We start from the raw sequence: 19895 nt of genomic DNA on the forward strand, positions 1-19895 counted from the left end.
CAAACTCATCCGAGCTTTTTCGATGTGGCCTCACAAAATTATCACGACCACAACAACCATGAAAAGAGTTGGATGGACATTGCTGCTCAATCACAGCTTCCTGGTCAATGTCTCTCATTAGCAATTTAGCAAAGTTGATGGTGGTGGTGTGTGTGTGTGTGTGTGTGTGTGTGTGTGTGTGTGTGAGTGAAAGACAGAGAGGGAAAGATAGATTTTGTGTTACAAGCTTCATGTTATGGACGCACAGTGTGAGCACTCAGGTCAGAGCATCGGGCCGTGAGACCCTGCATCGTGACCTACGAACTTCTCACCCCTGCGAGTCAATCGTGCAGTTTGAGCAGAAGCTGAATAACGCGACTGAAAAAAATCACACAGTGTATGCCCAGCTTAACTGGAACATGACTCTAATAGAAGTGAAAACAAAATGCATGTGTAATTTGTGAAAATATGAGTACGGATAAAATGAAACGTAGAAAAAACATATATAAAAATAAATATGAGTGTATATAAATATAAATATATAATTGGTGCGATTATATTAACCACACATCTGAAATGCAGTTTTCTGAGTCTCACCTTCAGGTTTCCTGTGAACATATTGTCTCACCAGCAAAACCAGTAACACCAGTAGAACCACAACACAGACTGATCCAACACATGACAACACAGAGAGAACAGGAGGAGAGAGTGATGGAGATGGAACCAGGTGGAGGTGTGGATGTAGGTGGAGGTGTGGATGTAGGTGGAGGTGTGGATGTAGATGGAGGTGTGGTGGTGTGTTTGTCTAAAATAAAGCAAACACAGTCATCAAGTTGTCGTCACATTGTGAATGTTGAAAGCTGCAGAAACACAGACAGGTGAGTGTGTCACCTGTGACAGTGATCCAGCTGGATGGAGACTCTCCATGACCGCTGATGTCACACTTGTAGAGGCCTTCATCAGACCTGGAAACATGCTGGATGGTCATGTGACCTGCAGGCTGCTTCCTGATGAGGGAGCCATCTTTATAGAAAGCAGCTGGGAGGTTGGAGGGAGTGGTCTTTGTTTTACAGAGCAGAGTGACGTCATCTCCCTCCATCACAGGGAGGACAGGACTCTGCAGGATCACTGATCCACCTCAACACAGAGACAAACTACAGCATTTCATCCATTTACACACAGCTTCATCAACACTAACTCCACACACTCAGCTTACCAGTGACTGTCAGGTTAACCATGTTACTGATGGGACCCTCTCTGGACTCACACCAGTAAACTCCACTGTCCTGAGTGAATAGTGTACTAATGTTACATGAAGAACCAGTCCCTCTTCCCCACCCATCTCCACACTGAGTCCTCTGTTGTTTGCTTGTGTTTCTCCTCAGAGTCCATCCAGCAGAGCTGTCGTCCTCCTCACAGCTCAGAGACACAAAGTCTCCTTTAAAGAACTGAGAGCTGCTGGGACTCACAGTCAGACGAGCTGTGAGGGTTAAAATGAAAAACTAATGATCCGTTAGACTTTTGACCAAACAATTGGTGATTAGTTCTTAATTTGATCAGGTTTACATCTGAAATACATATTAAAACATGAACCCAATCAGGTCATATCAGTGAGCATTTCTCAGGTTTAAACTGTGACAGAAGAAGGTTACTGACCTTGGTTTGTTGTGCAGCTCAGCAGTGAGATCAGAACTAAAGAGAAATGACACTCAGGTTGATTTGAGGTGAACATAAAGAACAACTCCACACAAACAGCACTAAGTAAGTGCCTCTGTGAGCTAAATAGCTCATTCTTTTTTAAACTATTATTCAATAGACTTTACAGCCCTGTTAGGTATATATACTAAAGTCATGTGTCCACTGTGCAGCTGTGTTGATATAATGAGTGAATGATTTGAGCTTTTCACTGCCTGCTGTGTTTCCTCGACTCCTGAGCAAAGATAAAGAGTCAGTTCAGACCTGCAGTTGGTTCTGTCATGTCTTTCCTCATCAGTTATCAGAGCAACAGTCAAAGTACAAGAATTCAAACAAACACAGAGATTCTACTTACAGAGCAGACACAGCACAGATGTTTCCTTCATCGTCCTTCTCACTCATTTCAGCTTTTTTCATTTCTCTCACTGACACCAAGTAAAGCCCGCCCTCTTCCTCTGAGTCTGTTTTTTTTCTTTTTTAAGTGACTTATCTTTTACCCTTAAAAAGATGCAATTGAGAAAGTTTTTTTTTTTGATAAAACACTTTGAATTAAAACATTAAACATCAAAAACTTTCTATACAAACAAAAAGCAGTAAAAGAAGAGCGTACATAAAGGGCAAAATTTATGATGCCCTCAAAACATTTCTCTCTTCTCTGAAAAGCTGTCAGACAAACCCCTTTGAATTAAAGCACAAAAAAAGACCTCTGAAAGATGAACATACATCACTTTCAGTGAGATAGGCAGACATGAGCTAAAACAGTAAACTCTAACCACAAGCTACTAAAGTCAGTGTTATAATGCAGAGGAGAATAAATAAGGGGAAGAGAGAGAGCATCTTTGGGTTCCCATTATATACAAACGTACCTCACACAAACACATACTGAGATTAACTGCAGTGAATTCTTTTTCTGCTTATTCTTATTATGTAACAGGTCCCTGGAAAGAGAGCTGGCAACGGGTTATATTTGATCACAACAACAACAACAACAACAACAACAACAAAAAACCAGATGAGGTGAAATCGCTGACAGGTAGTGTGAGGTCAATAGGTAGGAGGTGCCCCCTTGTGGCACAATTTAGGATGGCACAAAAATAACAAGAAATGATTTAAAAAAAATGTGACCACACATGTAATCAAGAAAAAGAATTTATTTTTAAGACCGTTCATCAGGAAACGGCCTACAGGTCACATGATTATCCTTACTGCTGTCCTGGCTTATATTATGTAGTCAAAGCCTCATTTACTGTTTTATTTTTTCGGTTTATATTTATTGTTGATTTAGTTTCTTAAAATGTTCTATAAGAAACCTTTGACTGGACTTGAGATATTGTAATGCTGCAGATATTGTTATGCTGCAGCAAGAGTCCTGACAGGGACTAGAAAGAGAGATCAGATTTCTCCTGTTTTGGCTTCCCTTCATTGGCTTCCTGTTAAATCCAGAATGGAATTCAAAATCCTGCTCCTCACATACAAGGTCTTAAATAATCAGGCCCCATCTTATCTTAATGACCTTGTAGTACCATATCACCCTATTAGAGCACTTCGCTCTCGCTCTGCAGGCTTACTTGCTGTTCCTAGAGTATTTAAAAGTAGAATGGGAGGGAGAGCCTTCAGCTTTCAGGCCCTCCAAAGTGTGGAGGCCTATCTCCCCTCACCACACTCCCTGCTGGTAACTGATGCCCTCAGGGGTTGGTGCATTGGTGGTTCTTGGTGTCCGGGGCTGGGCGCTCAGGTATGCACCGGCTCACTCCCGGTGGCTAATTGGCGGGGCCTGATGCCTGTCGCTCGGTCAGGCCTCTTCCGGAGCAAAGGGGGCCCTCGGGCCTCCGGCCTCGGGGCCTGCAACTCGGTTCACTCTGGCACAGCTGGCTGCCGGCAGAGCCGGCGGGCACACCGGTGCAGCCCCCTCTGGCTTCTGCTCTGTGGCTACTGGGTGACCCCTCGTCTGGGGATCTCCTCAGCCCTTCCCAGGAAGGTGGCACGGATGCCCCTCCGGTGGTACTCCTTGGGCTCTCGCACTCTGGGGCCTCTGGATGTCTGGAGCCTGGATCTCCTCCATGCCTGCTTCATGCCCTGGGGGACGGGGCTATGGGCCTCCACAGCCTCTAGCAGACCGTTACATGGGGAAACCTTTTGTATACAAGCGCGTTGATCCACACAGGTGTGCACACGGGTGTTCACTGTTCGTAGACATAAACTACACCTTTCTTAGCTGCTACTTCAAAGCACATTGTGCGCTGTCTGTCCTGCGTGCTGCACAACAACTTTCAATATTTAGTATTTACTGCTGTTCACACTTAGCTAGATTAACGTGATGGTGTTGTGTTTAGTATGTTGCTTTGTTTTGGTTTTTTTGGGGTTTTTTTGCTTGTCTTCTCCTTTTTCTCTCAACAGGTGATCCAGGAGATTTTTTTCTTTCTCTTTGTCTTTGTAAGTGCCCTTTCTCACTGTCCCTTTTCCCTTCTGTTTTTCTTTTCCTTCCTCTCTTTCTTTCTCCCTTTCCTATCCCCCAGTCATGTCTGTCCCATCTGTAACAACTGAAAATAAAATAAATAACAACAAAGTTTGATCAAATGGACCAATACGGCAATGCCATGATGATCCATTTGGCAAAATAAATCCATTTGGTATCCTTGTTGGTCTTCAGACAACAATTCTGACGGCTTAAGAACCAAATGGGACAAGTAGAATGGGAGGGAGAGCCTTCAGTTTTCAGGCCCCTCTTCTGTGGAACCAGCTTCCAGTTTGGATTCAGGAGACAGACACTATCTCTACTTTCAAGATTAGGCTTAAAACTTTCCTTTTTGCTAAAGCATATAGTTAGGGCTGGACCAGGTGACCCTGAATCCTCCCTTAGTTATGCTGCAATAGACGTAGGCTGCCGGGGATTCCCATGATGCATTGAGTTTTTCCCTTCCAGTCACCTTTCTCACTCACTATGTGTTAATAGACCTCTCTGCATCGAATCATATCTGTTATTAATCTCTGTCTCTCTTCCACAGCATGTCTTTATCCTGTTTTCCTTCTCTCACCCCAACCGGTCGCAGCAGATGGCCCCGCCCCTCCCTGAGCCTGGTTCTGCCGGAGGTTTCTTCCTGTTAAAAGGGAGTTTTCCTTCCCACTGTCGCCAAAGTGCTTGCTCATAGGGGGTCATATGATTGTGGGGTTTTTCTCTGTATTTATTATTGTGCTATCTACTGTACAATATAAAGCGCCTTGAGGCGACTTTTGTTGTGATTTGGCGCTATATAAATAAAATTGAATTGAATTGAATTGAATTGAATTAATGATACAATGGTTGTTTTGTTATACCTGCAGTGATTTAAATGCATTTTACACTTGCACTTTTAAAAAGGATCAACTCTTATTAGGTTTTCTGCCTTAAGTACTTTCTGCCTTCTTTGCCTGTGACATAAAAATGAATGAGCAAGGAAAGCTGCAGGAGGAGCTATAATCACCGAGGTGGATCCTCATAAGTGTTTTACCTGCACTGGTTGAAAACCATCGAGTGAAGTTGTATTGGTTCTTTGTCTGACAAAGGCCCCTCCCCCCCAGACATGTTCCTGCTCTGTTCTCTGTTGGACTCATGACTTCAGAGTGAAACTTCCTTGTTACAGACTCAGATCTGACTGTGATCTCTCAATCTGCTCCAGGACAGAGACAGCCTCAGGATTATTTGAGTCTTACTGATTTCTGCTCAGAGAAAATCTGCTTCAACAGCCCGAAGAAACAGATGACCAAAGACTTGATTAAGACCACAATACAGTACTATTTTTTATAGTAGAACTTTATTAGCAAACTTTTATGAAAAGCTTAAAATAAATAAAACAAAGTGTGTAACCAGCTCTTGAAACATTTAAACTGAAGTAACAACCAACCAGAAGATTGTCCTCTACTGAGATGTAAATTTATAAAGAGTTTTTCCAGTGGGGGGGGGGGGGGAGAACACCTGAGCTCTCACTGAACTCATGAATACTGATGAGAAACAAACCATAAACAGAGTAAATTGCTGACATCAATGGAAATAAAATTTAGCTTCAAACAAATTGTGAAAGGAACAAATGTGAAGGATTTACTAACTTTTGTTTGAAAATATGAACATGTTAAACTCATGAGAGCTGCTAACCTCACAAACACAAATCTGACATATAATTTTTCTCTACAATCTAATTTAGCTGCCTCAGATCAAACATACAATCAAATGATGAAAACCTGTGTGTTTGAAACCACATATCATCAAAACAGAATACTACTACTAATAATAATAACAATAATTTACAATATTACAATAGATCAGAAGCCATAATTGCTCAGTGTTAGCAGTAAATTCATAATAATAGATGTACAGAACATGAAATGCTAACAGTAAAGTGTAGGCAATAACATTTTTTCAACACATTCCATTATTCAGTATCTTTTCTCTTATTCCATAAACTTTTCACCCTGCAGATTAAAAATGTCCTTGATCCTTCTTGGATCATTTGAATTTCCTGGGAATCTCCCACAGATGCTGGAGAGTATATATATATGTTAGACAATTGCAGTTTCCAATTTTCAGTTGATAGATGTGCTGCTCCTGCTCCTCCACCTTTTTCCTTCTCTTGAATGTCTGTTTTTTTTTTCCCTTTTACTTGAGGAACTGTTAGCTCCTTATTTAACCATTGTCTCTGCTGTGGAATCTATTTGAAATTAAGCAACTCTTTTAGTTTTCTATTTGGACTCTATTGTTTTACTTTCTTCAGTCAGACTCACTTCTGCTTTTTTTTCTATTAATGATGCAGGCTGCCCTTGAAGAGCATTCTTATGTAAGAAGCTTTGAGACATTTCAATTCTGCTGCAGTTCAACTGGAGGCTGGTATGGACCCCGGCTCTGCTGTTTATGGTTTCTGTAGATCAAAAAAACAACAGCAGCAACAAGAAGCACAGCACAAACTGACAGACCAACGATCAGTCCAACAGATCCATCCTCTGTGTGTCCTCCTGTCTGACCTGCAGGTGAGAAACAGGTGTGAGGTGTCAGCTGTCAGGTAGGTGATGAGTGAAGAACAGAACAGAATCCATTTCCTCTTCAAACTGCTGTCAGACATTATCTACTGCACTCTGATCACATCACTCAGACCAGCTGCTTTCTACAAAGTCTCATCAACAACATCTTTAGAAACAAACATCAACAACCAGGAAGCAGCTTCACCTCTGATCACACACACACTCAACTCTACTCACTCACCTGGAGGATCAACACTCAGGTAGATGATGCTGATGGGTTCACCACTGAGATTAGCTCTTTTCCTGCGGTTATTTCCTGTCTTGACACGACACTCGTATGATCCAACATCATTAGTCGTCACATCCTTCAGAATCAAAGACACGTCTCCATCCTTCATCTGTCTGTCCTGCAGATCCACCCGGTTCTTAAAAGATGTGTGCTGATCATCTGTGTCAAATCGGCCATCCCGGTACAAAAGCACATATTCTTCTCCAAGATCAGCTCTGCTCCACTCTACAACTGAGATGCTGCTGCTGTTGTTTGGAGCTCGACATGTCAGAGTGACGTTCTGTCCAGATTCAGCTGTGATGATTTTCTGGTCTGAAAGAGGAAAAAAGTCAAAGTACACACGTACTTTATTTTTTGCTATTATTACAGTACAATACATTACAAACATAATAATCAGTGGCTAAAATACAAAAACATGTTTCTCTTATTGTTGATGAAGGTCTGTCAAGCAAAAGAAACCAGAACACCTACAAACAGCAATTCTGTTCTTTCCCTCTTTTTCACTGTTTTATTTTATTGTCTATTTCCATCTTTCGGTCTTTTCAGTCTCTTATACCTTAATCTATTCCGACCGTGGCTAAGGAGAATGGGAAGCTCATCTGTAACAGGAAGCTCTCTCTGTCCTGGTCGTTGTGTCCTTGGGCAGGACACTTCACCTACCGCCTACTGGTGATGGCCAGAGGGGCCGATGGCGCGATATGGCAGCCTTGCTTCTGTCAGTCTGTGGCTATGGCTATGACTGTAGGTTGCCTCCACCAGTGTGAGAATGTGAGCGTGAATGAATAGTGGAACTGTAAAGCACTTTGGGTGCCTTGAAAAGCGCTATATAAATGCAATCCATTATTATTATTATTCCTGCCGACACCACAGCCAAGAGGATGAAATATACACATTTATACAGTGAAACACGTGCTGATAATAAGTGAACATAATGTGTGAGAGAAAGCAGCCTCTCATTATAAGACACTGTGAGTCTCTGCATGCTGCCTTTATGGAGCTACAGCTGTTTGTATACACTGAACTAAAAGCTTTGTAGCTGTATACTGACTCCTGACACTACAACACATCACACTGACACACACATTACACTTCTTTGTCTCTGTGCTGGAAACTGCACCGCTGACCAAGCGACTCCACCCAACCTCGTGACATCTTCCCACAGACAAACTGAATCAAAATGAAAGTAAATGTTTAGGAAGTTTTGGTAAAATGCATTCCTCTTTATCTCAGAGGGAAACACCGTTTGGTTTATAAACCTCACCTGCAGAGACAAACACGAAGACACCGACAAACAGCAAAGTCGAGCAGAGCGACGCAGTTACAGGAAACATTTCCGTGTTTCTGTTTCTGCTGATCTGACTCTTAAATTGTTATAAAAGTCTGAGTTTGTTGGTATTTTCAGTGAATACCAGACCTTCAAATTAACACTTGACTACATGAGGTTACATTTAAGGTTTATACAGTGCTGAAAGTTTTTATTTTCAGTCACTCGTTCAAATTCCACACTTCCGATGTGTCTTCAGGAAGTCGCATTAAAGTGACGTTGGTCGGTTGGACTGTGGGACGATCATAAAGTGCGTCATAAGAAAAGTACTGAATGATTTCTTTGAGACATAATAACTTGATTCTCTTTCACAGAGAAAAACACTGTTTGTTTTTTAACAGTTAAACACAAAAACTGATCAGAGTAAATCAGACATCCGTCTGTTATCTACCTGTGATGATCTACTTTGTTGTAAATCTCTGAGTCTGTTGGTTTTTTCAGTCAATAACAGAACATGACTTGACTGACGCTTGACTATGTGAGATTAACCCTTTCACACATACTGGTCACTACAGTTACAGCTATTCAAAGGCTGTTTTCTTGTATTTGTGTCAGTGTTGATGATATACTTGCACATAAACCACTGCATTGAACACTGATGTGTCCATATCCTGCCACTCACTGATTGTTTAATGTTACTATAGATGTATGATGTGTGCTTCATTGTAATTATTGTTATTTAACCCTGTCATGCATGAATTGTGACAACCTCAATCAGGATTTTTTCTTAAGTATTTGTATTCATCTTTTCATGCCTAAAGATGAATACAAATAGAAAAAAATCTGTCTGAGGCTGTCACAATTCATGTATGAAAGGGTTAAATTTAAGAATAAATAAAGATCTCTCTCTGTGCCATGTCCACACTTACGAGGTCTCTTAAGGAAGTTGTGTTAGTGTGAACGTTGGTAGATATTATTGTAGGACGATCATAAATGTAAAGCTGAGTGTTTAACAGGTTCAGTTCTTGAATGATCTCCACAGAACAAGACAAACATAACTTATCTCATCATCAATTATCAGCTACATACTAAAGACCATCATCAGCCAAAGGACTTCAAAATGACATCACTGTATAAAAATGTATATTGTACTATGGAGGAGGCAGCATTTAGCTGTAGCCTCCATAAAACCACAGACAACTTTGTCCACCTTTGTCCCTAAAAACTCTAAAATATCATTTTAAACACTTACTGTTCATCTGAAGGAATCTCTGAAATCCTCAAAGTCTTTTCTGATCATCATGATGGAAAAAAGAAATAATAAATATTTTAAAAATGTAAAGAGCAAAAACAGGTACAAAAAAATTAAATAAATAAAAGTAAGTACGGACCTCTGTACTAAACATCCAGAGAACAAACTGAGCTGTGTTTCCTTGTCAGCTGTTTTTATACAGACACACCTCAGATCTGTGACATCAGCACCCACAGCGTCACCTTAGCAACTACATTCCTCCACCTATCAGCTGTGAGTTCACATATTTGACAAACAAATACCACAAAAACAAAGTCACAGCTGACTCTGAGCCCTCACAGTCAGCTGATCTTTCTGTCAAATAACTTAATGAAACCCTGAAATACAATAAATGTTTTCAGGTCCTTGAAGTACACACCCTCCACCTGTCACAGTCTGAAGACAGAATGTGGTTTCTGTTCAGTGTGTGAGGATCAGTATGATGTATAATAATGTGAGTAAACTTCAGCAGGTTCATGTCTGTGATGTAGAGAACAGGAACAAGCAGAGGTGCCCTGGATGTTTGATCTGTGCTCTGATAATTCAGCGTATCACCATGTGGGACAGGAGACTGTCCAGTACAAGTTACAGCCTGTCAGAGTGTCGCTCACATTTACTGACAAACAACAGATGCATCTGTTACTGTTTCTGTCTGCTTTTATTCTAAGTCCACCTTTTATTTCCTGTCCTCTTCTTGTTTTGTGCTCATGGAATTGATGGGAGATTGTGTGTCTCAGTATCCTGGTCAGACTGGTTCAGCAGTACAATCATGTGTCTGTCTGTGAATCATATCAGATTTCCTCTTTGGTGTTCAGCACATTCATCAGCTCTATTTGAACTTGCAGCTTCATTATTTTTATTTTGTTGTTTTGTTCTCGTCTCGTTTGGATGTAAAGTCATTTCAAAGCTTCATAAGTAACATACCTGTGGTTAGCTGTGCCAGTCTAACAGACTGAAAGAGTTTAATCCTCTTTGGCATGAATTAAAGTTTTTTAGAGAAAAAAATATTTCACTGAACTTTCTTGGAGTTTGGAGCTCCTGCTTTATATTTGAATAAATAAATGTGTAATACGGCTCCCAAAATGTCACAGTTTTCTAATTCAGTAAATTTATGAAATAAACAACTAATTGATTGAAAATTGTAATTTTTTAAAACAAACATCAAGTTGATTTTCATGGAAGTTTTTAATAAAAGAAATTAAATTTATTTATTTAATGGTAATTATTTATTTAATTACCATTAAATAAATGGTAAATTGACTGTTTTTATATAGCACTTTTATATTGTACTTGAGCATCAAAGCGCTTAATGCAACATGCCTCATTCACACAAGCACCTTTTATACGTGTTTTTCCATCTAACATTCACACTCTGAGAAACACTTCAGGAGCAAAGTGAGTTCAGTATCTTGCCCAAGGAGACTTTGGGATCAGGTGGGCACAGGTTGTGTGCAATATCATGCATGATGCAAGGGTCTGTATGTGTGATCGTGTTTGTCTCTGTGTTTCTGTGTGTCTGAATGTGTGAAACTTTATGAACCAGAGGTGGACATCACATTTCTGTTGTTTGACATTTGGAGTATCATTACATCCTGGGACTTTACATCTCCCTTCATTCTGTCCTCCTATGACATGTTCTTGTGCTCATTTTCTGCAATTTGTACAGGTTTGTTTTAGTGCATGGTTTGATTGCTACATATCCCATCATTCAGTGCTCTCAAAACTGGTCCCCATACCTGCTCCAGCACACCTGAATCAAATGCTCAACTGGGTATTATGAGCTGCAACTGCCTGATAACACACTGATCATTGGAATCAGGTGTTTTGGAGTCGGGAAACATGTAAAAACCCAAAACGAGCCGTACCAAGGACCTGCATTTAGAACCACTGTTTTACTATTATTGCCCAAAGAAAAGTGGCCTAAATGCATATTGTTGCCCTCAGACAACAAACCAAAATGTTTTGTTTTATAAATAAATAAAATCAGAATCTGCTTTTTGCTTTATTCTGTTTTTAATGTACTTCAATTTAAACATGCAGAAAAATACCATCAGTCTTAGCAGTAGCTAGCACTGTGCCTCATACAAATTTGGCACCTGAAAGGATTACTCTGCTCCCAGGTCAAAGGTCAAATCATGTGTTACTCCTCATTTCACTGAACACTGAGATGTTTTGAGTCACAAAATAAGTGAATTAATAAAAAATACATTTAAGGGACAGTATAGTCACCAATTTTCCTGTATATTTTTCCTCCTCTGAGGCAAGAACAGAGACCGAAATATGTCAGCATGATCATTTAAAAGAGCCAGTTTGATGAAAGCTCAACAGAAGTTAAAGTGTAACCGGGGGAATCATTGAATGTTAACTTCCTGTCTCTGTGCTGACAGCGAGTGAAGATTAAATAGGAAACTGTTTATTTTTCATCTCTATATTAGTGCTGTCAGTGTTAACGAGCTAACTGCGTTAATGTGTTAGCGCCGTGCAGCCCCACTCACCAGGCGATCTGCGTTAAAGGGCTAACAGAGATTTGCTGCGTTAATGGGGTTATGGAGTTAACGTCATTTTAGCTGTCTCATTACAGGCCCACAAAGGTCATTAAGAAGATTTCCAACTATTAAAATAATTCACTTTTAATTTTATACAAATACATTTGTTTTTCTATTCATATGTGAATATAGTCCTTAACAAGGACCATAAATTCATACAAAAATGCTTTATAATGAAAGAACAATCATATAAAACATATACATAAGCTATAGAGTAGTGCTGTCACCGTTAATCTCGCATGACCACAATGTCAAACTGAAACATAAACTGTTAAACCTCCACACCTTTCTGATAGAAAAACTTTTGAAACAAAAAAAATTATATTTGTGATTTATTGGAGAAACATTTAATTCAATTCAATTCAATTTTATTTATATAGCACCAAATCACAACAACAGTCGCCTCAAGGTGTTTTATATTGTACAGAAACATTAACTTGTAAACCAGGCTGATTCTATTTAACAGAGAAAAATGCTGTTTGGTTTTTAAAAGTTTGCCTGCAGACACAAACATAAACACGCTGACAAACAGCAACACTGATCAGAGCAAAGCAGACATTTCTCTGTTATCTGGTTGTGATTATCTACTTTGTTCAGAGTTGATATGTCTAATCTGAGAATCTGAGTTTCATAAATCTGACTAAGATTAAATTCAAGGTTCAAATGAAGTCACTGATTACGAGAAGTAACTTTAAGCTACTTGTTTGACTTTCCCATAAGTGTTGAAGAAAGAGGAAGTTATAACTACATATAAATGTGTCACAATAAAAGAGGTGAGTGATGGAGGAGGCAGCATTTAGCTGTAGCCTCCATAAAACCACAGCTGTTCTGGAGAACTTTGTCCACCTTTGATTGTCTTTAAGTTGTGTTGGAGCCACAGAGAGTAAATCTTTGTTCTTCATGTAGAACCAGTGAGGCTGTTTGGACTTTCCTATGAAACATCAGTGCAGGAGCCTCTCAGTACATCTGTTTACAGTGAGGGACAAAGAAGCAGCAGAAACAGAGAAAACATGTAGAGACAGACAGCAGCAAATAGTCTGCAGGGAGAGAGAGCATGCAGCTGCTGCAGCACTTCCTGGAAATCACATGACTGTAATCAGAGTACATTTCCTCTTAGTGACTGAGGTGACTTTATTCTTGATATTGTGTCAGATAAATTCTGAGAGGCTTTGGGTTTTCAGATGATAAAACACACTGAATTCATTTAATGTGATGTAGATTACAGAAAGGTTGAAAAACATCATTTTTTAACACTTACTGTTGTTCTGAAGGATCTCTGAAACCCTCAAACACTCTTCTGATCATCAGGATGGGAAAATGTTCCACTTAAAACAACAAGCCATTCACCTCTGTCACGCCATAGCAGCCATGTTCCTGTCCACTCCTGCTTTACATACAGATATTTGACAAACAAATAGGTTTTTTGTTAATCCTTTACACACAATACAAAAAAATCATATAAGAAAATGAAAGTTCAAAATATATGTTATAACTGAAAAAAAAAAAAAAAAACATTCATCATAAATCCAGCAGGTCTGATCGCTCAAACAACATGAAGAAATAGTTCATGAAGGCAAAATGTAAATAAAACACTTACTCTGTTTAAAACCACCAAACTTGACTCTGGTGTCGTCTGTCTCTGGCACTTTGTTCCCTCATAACTTTATAAGTTATGAAATCTTCAAGGCTAAAACACACATGTCGCTTTTACTAAATGAGTACATTTTACAGCACCTACTACAGCTGTCAATATCTAGAGAAAAGATCTTTATCATCATATTACAGCTTCTACTAATGTGAAGTCTGTGAGAAACAGAAACAAGTACAGTTTCCTTCTGGAGAAACTTTGTGGGCTCATTTGACCATGTGGGAAATGTGGCTGCTCAGAACAAGTATCAGGTGATAGTAAAAGAAAAAACAGCTGATGAGTTACTGAATACTGTGAGTTTTCACTGTTAAAAGGTCGGAAGGAATCTGTAAAATCAGTGTGTCTTTGGAGAGACTTTGAAAAATAATTCTTTGACATTCTCATTATTCATCGAGTCCTCAAGAGTTCTGTATTGATATAAAACAGGTGTGTGTGTTTGTGTGTGTGTGAGTCAGTATCCTGGTCAAACTGGTTCAGCAGTGAGTGTTTGCTGATCATACAAATGCGCTCTGTTTTGTTTCATATCACATGATCTGTTGGTATGTGCAGCAAAAGTAAAAACACTCAAAGCTTCTTTCCTTTTCCATTTTTATTCTTTTTATAAAAGTAGAGCTAACATAGTTGCTTAGATGTTAACAAGGTGATTATCTCAGGCTGTCTAATAGCAATAAAACCACATAGTTTAAAAAAATCTTGAAATGAAACATAATTATCTGTGCTAACTTAGATTTTACTGACTTTACAAATCTATATCTTGCAAACACTACTCATATACCGAGTTCAAAATATATTTTATAGTTACTTGTCAAAGAGAAGAAAATAAACAGAATGGAAAACTGCAGCTTCCTTGAATGTAAATGTTTAGTATTCAAATACTGAAATGATGACAGAGACGGAGATATGACTTAAAGACATTAGGAAACATGACTAAAAAGCATAAGAGAAGAAATGTGGATCAAACTGTGACCATCAGGAACCATTAAATAGTCATTTGCTTTCTTTGAGCTGACAGTGAGTGACCACCAGAGAAGAAGCCGTCTGTGGTCATCATGCAGTCAGAAACCACTCTGGATATTAGTCACTGGAAATAAGACAGGAACAGTGCTGGATTCAGGGCTGTGGGAAGAAAGATGCTGAAATGCAGCCGTGGTGGATCGTAGAGACTCCGCTCGAACTCGAAAATAAATAAACATTAAACTTTTCCTTTATTTGTGTGATGCATATCTGATTCTAATATCTAAATTTAATGAACAGGTTTTGAATCAGTTTCAACCCTTCCTTTAACATGTCAGAGTTTGATGGTTTTCACAGTGAAATTATTAAAAGTGTTCTGTGGAGAGCTAAATATTCATGATCCAGTGTAACAACACTGCCAGCATGAGGTTAAAGTGAACATTGACAATTAAAGCTTGACTGACTGGAACACAATGATTTAAATGTATGAGCTTTATAAATGGCTGCATTTTCTATAACTGTGGATAAAGATTCCTTTACTTTGACTTAACTTGTGTTCAGGTTAATCATGAAATAGTCAGTGGAATAAACATGACTGTACTCCTGATTGGGCAGTGATACTTCTAATATGAACTAAAGAAAAAACAATTTCAAGAGCACAGTGAAAATACTTAAGAATGTCTTTAATTACGCATTCATTTTAAAATAATTCTTTATACAGTTCATTCTCTCTCTCCACCTTCTTGATTTAGTACAGATGAACTTCCCATCCCGGTGCCTCAGATCTTCATCTCCTCTTTCTCTCTCTGTTCCTTCTGCTCGTCTGATTACAATGGGGTGCAGGGATTTTAGTTGCTCTGCCCCTCGACTTTGGAATTCCTCACCCCAGGACCTCAGAAACATTACGTCATTCCCTCTTTTTAAGTCCACCCTAAAAACTCACCAGTTTAAAATTGCTTATGTTTAAACCTCTGCATGCTCTTAACTTTTATCTGTTACTCTTATTATTGTGTATATTTCCAGTTTTTCAGGGTTTTTTTTATATATTATATATATATGTTTTATTTACTGTACAGTGTCCTTGGTGTCGTGTTCTGAAAGGCACTATTTTTAAATAAAATGTATTATAAGGTTCTTGGACTCTTCACAGTTTGTTTTTGTCAAACATGATGCCCATGAACCTCCATTGCATTCACTGTATGAAGGCCCATTTAGGGTTATTCAGCTGGGCCGGAAATATTTGCTTTTGGACTTTGGGGGCCGGCAGGATGATGTTTCCATTCATAGACTTAAACCTGCACATTGTGCTGGATGGTGCAGGTCCAGGTCCCCTCCCACGGCCGCCTGCCTTCCACTGGACTAACGGACTCTGCTTCTTCCTCTGGGACCGCTCCCCACCAAGCTGAGCCCAAGCTATTTTCAGCTTTTTCTGAACGCCCATGCCAGCCTCAGGCTCAGTTCCCTTCAGCCAGTTCTCCACCTCCCCAGTTCAGCCAGTCCGGCCATTTAATTAAAACCAAGGTCCTGGACTAGGGCATGTCCCTACTTCAGTGTTTTCGAGCGCAGAGTGGCGTATTGTGTGATGATGACAAAACCAGGATTGATAATTGAGAGCTCTTGTGTCGTCTGTTTTTACCTCCACAACTTTCTTCTGTGAATGAACTAAACAAAATAAACAATTTGTTGTCATCAAAACAAAATTTAGAACATGTGACTTGAAGTAAAACAGAAACAGAGTTGGAATCAGGGGATTTTCACACATTTATAGTCAAGGCTGTGGGAAGTAGAAATTCTGAGGGTGCTGCACCGGTGGTAGATGGCAGTGTCCTTAAACTCTTCCACGTGTCCCTGCTGCAGCACACCTGAATAAAATTAGTATAGAATTTGAATGCATGCTGAAGTGGCAACCCCTAACCCCACTCAAGTAAATTTCAGTTTTTGGAAAAATGTACTTCTAAAACCACTTTTATTGCACCATGTTTATTCACCCATGAGCAGCTGTAACATGAATGAAATGGCTGAATTGCCACCTCAGAATGTAGTCGAGTTCTATAGAGTCTTGCTAATGACTTACTAATTGTATTCAGGTGTGTTGCAGCAGGAACACATTTAAAAGTGGAAGTTGTTTTCCAAAATGCTAAAGTCCTCTGTGGGCCCTCATGACAACTGTTAGAAAACACTGTGACCATGAGGTCAAACTGGAACAGTGACGTTACTGCTGTGCAGAGACACACTGATGACTGACTGGAGCACATGTTCTATATCAAAACCATCCTCCCACATTGAGTATATATGACCGCTAGAGGGAGATGTTTGACTTTAAATACAAACATGATGACCCAAGCAGATTAACAATGCTTCAACTGTTGTGTATTTCCTGTTCTATATGAATTCACACTCCAGTGAACACTTGAGAGAGCAGCTTGGGCTTCAGTATTTTGACAAAGGTTACTTTCACATGCAGACTGGAGTATTCAGGGATCAAACTACCAACCTTCCAATTATTAGATGATTTGTTTTGCCTCTGTCTTCTCTTTAAATGTGCGTTTAATGATTCTGTAAGATGCTCCCTATAATGTTACAGTGAGCTTAACCTTTTTTAAAAGTATATTTTTCTTATTTGTTGTTGGATATTAAAGAAGAGAATGTGTGTTTTTTGTGCTTTTTTGTGCTCTTTTTAAAAACCAATAAGAATGTCAAAGTTATCGTGAATTAACACTGGTAAGGTGGTTATTGATATTGCACTTGTCCCATCACATTGAGGAAATACCTTATTGTCTCTAATACAAGTGGGCTTTCTCAGTTCCATATTTATGACACTGCATTACTAGAAAACAAGAAAACTTTACACTACATGTATCAATTTCAAATAACAACAAAAAATTCCAAATTTTTTGACAATATTTTATTAATTTAATTGTTGTTTTTACCAAAGCAAACAATACAACAGGACTTAACACTACATCCCAAAACTGATGCCACTGACTGAAAGGATTCAAGCTCAGCAGCATAAAAACGTAAAAGTAGTCAAATGTGGTAAAGTAATCAGTTATTCTGCTATCAGTGTCTTTAATCCAAAAAAACAAACGAACAAAAACATATCACAATATAGCAGAATATGAGGTAAACTTTGTCTGTCCAGTGACAAAAAGACATCTAACATATAAAATTGTCTGTAACATGTGGATGTCCTCTGGTCTGAGGTGCTGGGGGGACCAGTTAGAGACCAGCAGCTGGACGTCAGTGGTTGGACTGGTGGACTACTTCAGTGAAGAGTAGATGACGTCTGGCTCTGATTTAAAATCTGAACACAAACACACACAGTTCAAACAACAGGAAACGTAATTTTAAAAGTCATTCTCTCCTTTTTTGTTGGTTGTAATACACAATTGGACAGTAGGGGCAGTTACTTTTTAAGGGATTGTATTTAAATAGAAAGGAAGTTATTTCAGGTTTTGGCCACTGGAGGAGCTCAAGAGTTTACGGTGGTATTTCTATAGCAGGTAAGAGAGCAATGACTATGTTATGTAAAGGGTGCATGATTAATGCTGAAGAACCAATAAGATCAACACAACATAGTGTGTCTGTGAACAAAGCAGCAGCAGCACAGCTGTTTGGACTTGTAACTGGTCTCAGCAAACAGCTTTCAAGGTGTATGAAACATACAAACTGTAGCATAGAGTAGCAACTTTTAGGAAAATTGTTCCACTGATCAGCAGCTAGCTTGTCTCTTTCCACAGTTAAAGATAAAGAGCAGCTGTACCTGGGCCTTCTTGGTCTGATGGTTTGTTTCATGACATCTTCAGTTCTCACAGATGGAGAAACTGCAGCTCGGTCAGCATCTGCAGAATAAAGCACATTAAAGTTACTCAAGGTAAAACAGCAACAGTACAGCTATATAGAAAAACACGGTTATTATATGCAATCTTCCATTATAAAGAAAATCTGTGATGATCATTATAAACAACAACACCTTTTCACAGACTTCTTAACACCTCTGCTGTAAAACCAAATTGACTACAAAGAACTGAGGGGGAGTTTATGTGAAAAACAAGGTGGACGACCACAAAACTGCCATCGTCTTTCAGTGCAATCTAACACCTTTAACCACAGAGCAAACAAGTTCTCACAACAGAAACTCGGCCATTGGTCAATTTGAAAAAGAATGCAGTAAGAAGTCTCACTAGCTTCAGGCTACAACTACAGTTAACTGGTATCATCATCAAAGGGATGAATGTTCAACATGTCAGGATGTTACAGAAACTACAAAATTAGATTTTATTGAAATGCTTTTCCAGATGATGTCTCCGCGATCTTTTCTGTGTTTAAAATGAACAGTCCTGTGTTGAAACACCTGCAGCTGAAGTGTTTTCTTTCTATCAGAAACAGGATGCTGGACGACTGCAGAGCTGTTAGCTTCAGTTAACCACAGACCACAAACACACAGTCCAGCTCACAGTGAACAACACTCAGTAAGTACAGAGTTAAACACACATGTTGCATCTGATTGAAATGATCACATTTTAGATCAAGGACACAAATTAAAAAAAAAAAAAAAGCAAATATGAACATTAAATATTGTGATTTAAGATTTTGAACATCAAACATTTTTTAAACTTCTGATCATCCCTCACACGCTATATAATGTCCTCATAATCCATCAAAGTCCGCAACAGTCCTCATGAACCTATGACCTCATACCCTCAGTTTTTTCCTTTACATCTTCAAACACTCTAAAACTGAAACAGAGTCCGTAAGAAGCAAATTTAACATCTTTGTTATGATATACAATATAAACAGTACTACCTCTGCTTTGTCTGATTAGCTGTTCTTTACAATTTGATGCTTTGATGATGTTGTACATGACATGAGTGATGATGTCATCTTCTCCAGTTTCTTCTTGATCTGCAGAAATGATCCAAAATGAACATTTAAGAAAGTTGTTGCTGTGATCATAATGAATGTGAACTTTATTCTGCTAAACAAACTCAGACATGAAAGATCAGAAAGTCTGAGTCTCACCTTGAGATTTCCTGTAAACACATCGTCTCACCAGCAGAACCAGTAACACCAGTAGAACCACAACACACAAGGAGCCAACACATGACAACACAGAGAGAACAAGAGGAGAGAGTGATGGAGGAAGAGTGATGGAGGTGGAACCAGGAGGAGGTGTGGATGTAGGTGGAGGTGTGGATGTAGGTGGAGGTGTGGTGGTGTGTTTGTCTAAAATAAAGCAA

General features: G+C 39.2%; 1 protein-coding gene across 2 annotated transcripts; it reads right to left on the reverse strand.

Annotated features, from left to right (window-relative positions):
- Nucleotides 1-5736: 5736 nt before the first annotated feature.
- Nucleotides 5737-9819, reverse strand: LOC109201254 (coxsackievirus and adenovirus receptor). 2 transcript variants are annotated; one of them, XM_019356874.2, is made up of 3 exons: nucleotides 9469-9819; nucleotides 6905-7264; nucleotides 5737-6666 (listed from the first exon to the last, which is right to left on the reverse strand). In XM_019356874.2, the coding sequence occupies exons 1-3, from the start codon at nucleotides 9473-9475 to the stop codon at nucleotides 6503-6505; spliced, it is 531 nt and encodes a 176-aa protein (XP_019212419.1). In that variant the 5' UTR covers nucleotides 9476-9819; the 3' UTR covers nucleotides 5737-6502. The 2 variants fall into 2 exon arrangements, with proteins under 2 accessions (XP_019212419.1, XP_019212418.1); XM_019356873.2 differs by lacking the exon at nucleotides 9469-9819 and adding an exon at nucleotides 8214-8541.
- Between the last annotated feature and the right edge of the window lie 10076 nt (nucleotides 9820-19895).

The sequence above is a fragment of the Oreochromis niloticus genome, linkage group LG3 (assembly GCF_001858045.2).
Source record: "Oreochromis niloticus isolate F11D_XX linkage group LG3, O_niloticus_UMD_NMBU, whole genome shotgun sequence".
Taxonomy (NCBI): domain Eukaryota; kingdom Metazoa; phylum Chordata; class Actinopteri; order Cichliformes; family Cichlidae; genus Oreochromis; species Oreochromis niloticus.

Bases quoted from the DNA above. Each gene is read 5' to 3' on its own strand.
- LOC109201254 (XM_019356873.2), bottom strand. From the start codon at position 8,283: ATGTTTCCTGTAACTGCGTCGCTCTGCTCGACTTTGCTGTTTGTCGGT. The intron at 7,265-8,213 runs GTGAGGTTTATA...TTCCTCTTTCAG, and splicing joins CTTCGTGTTTGTCTCTGCAG to ACCAGAAAATCATCACAGCT. The intron at 6,667-6,904 runs GTGAGTGAGTAG...TCTCACCTGCAG, and splicing joins CCTGAGTGTTGATCCTCCAG to GTCAGACAGGAGGACACACA.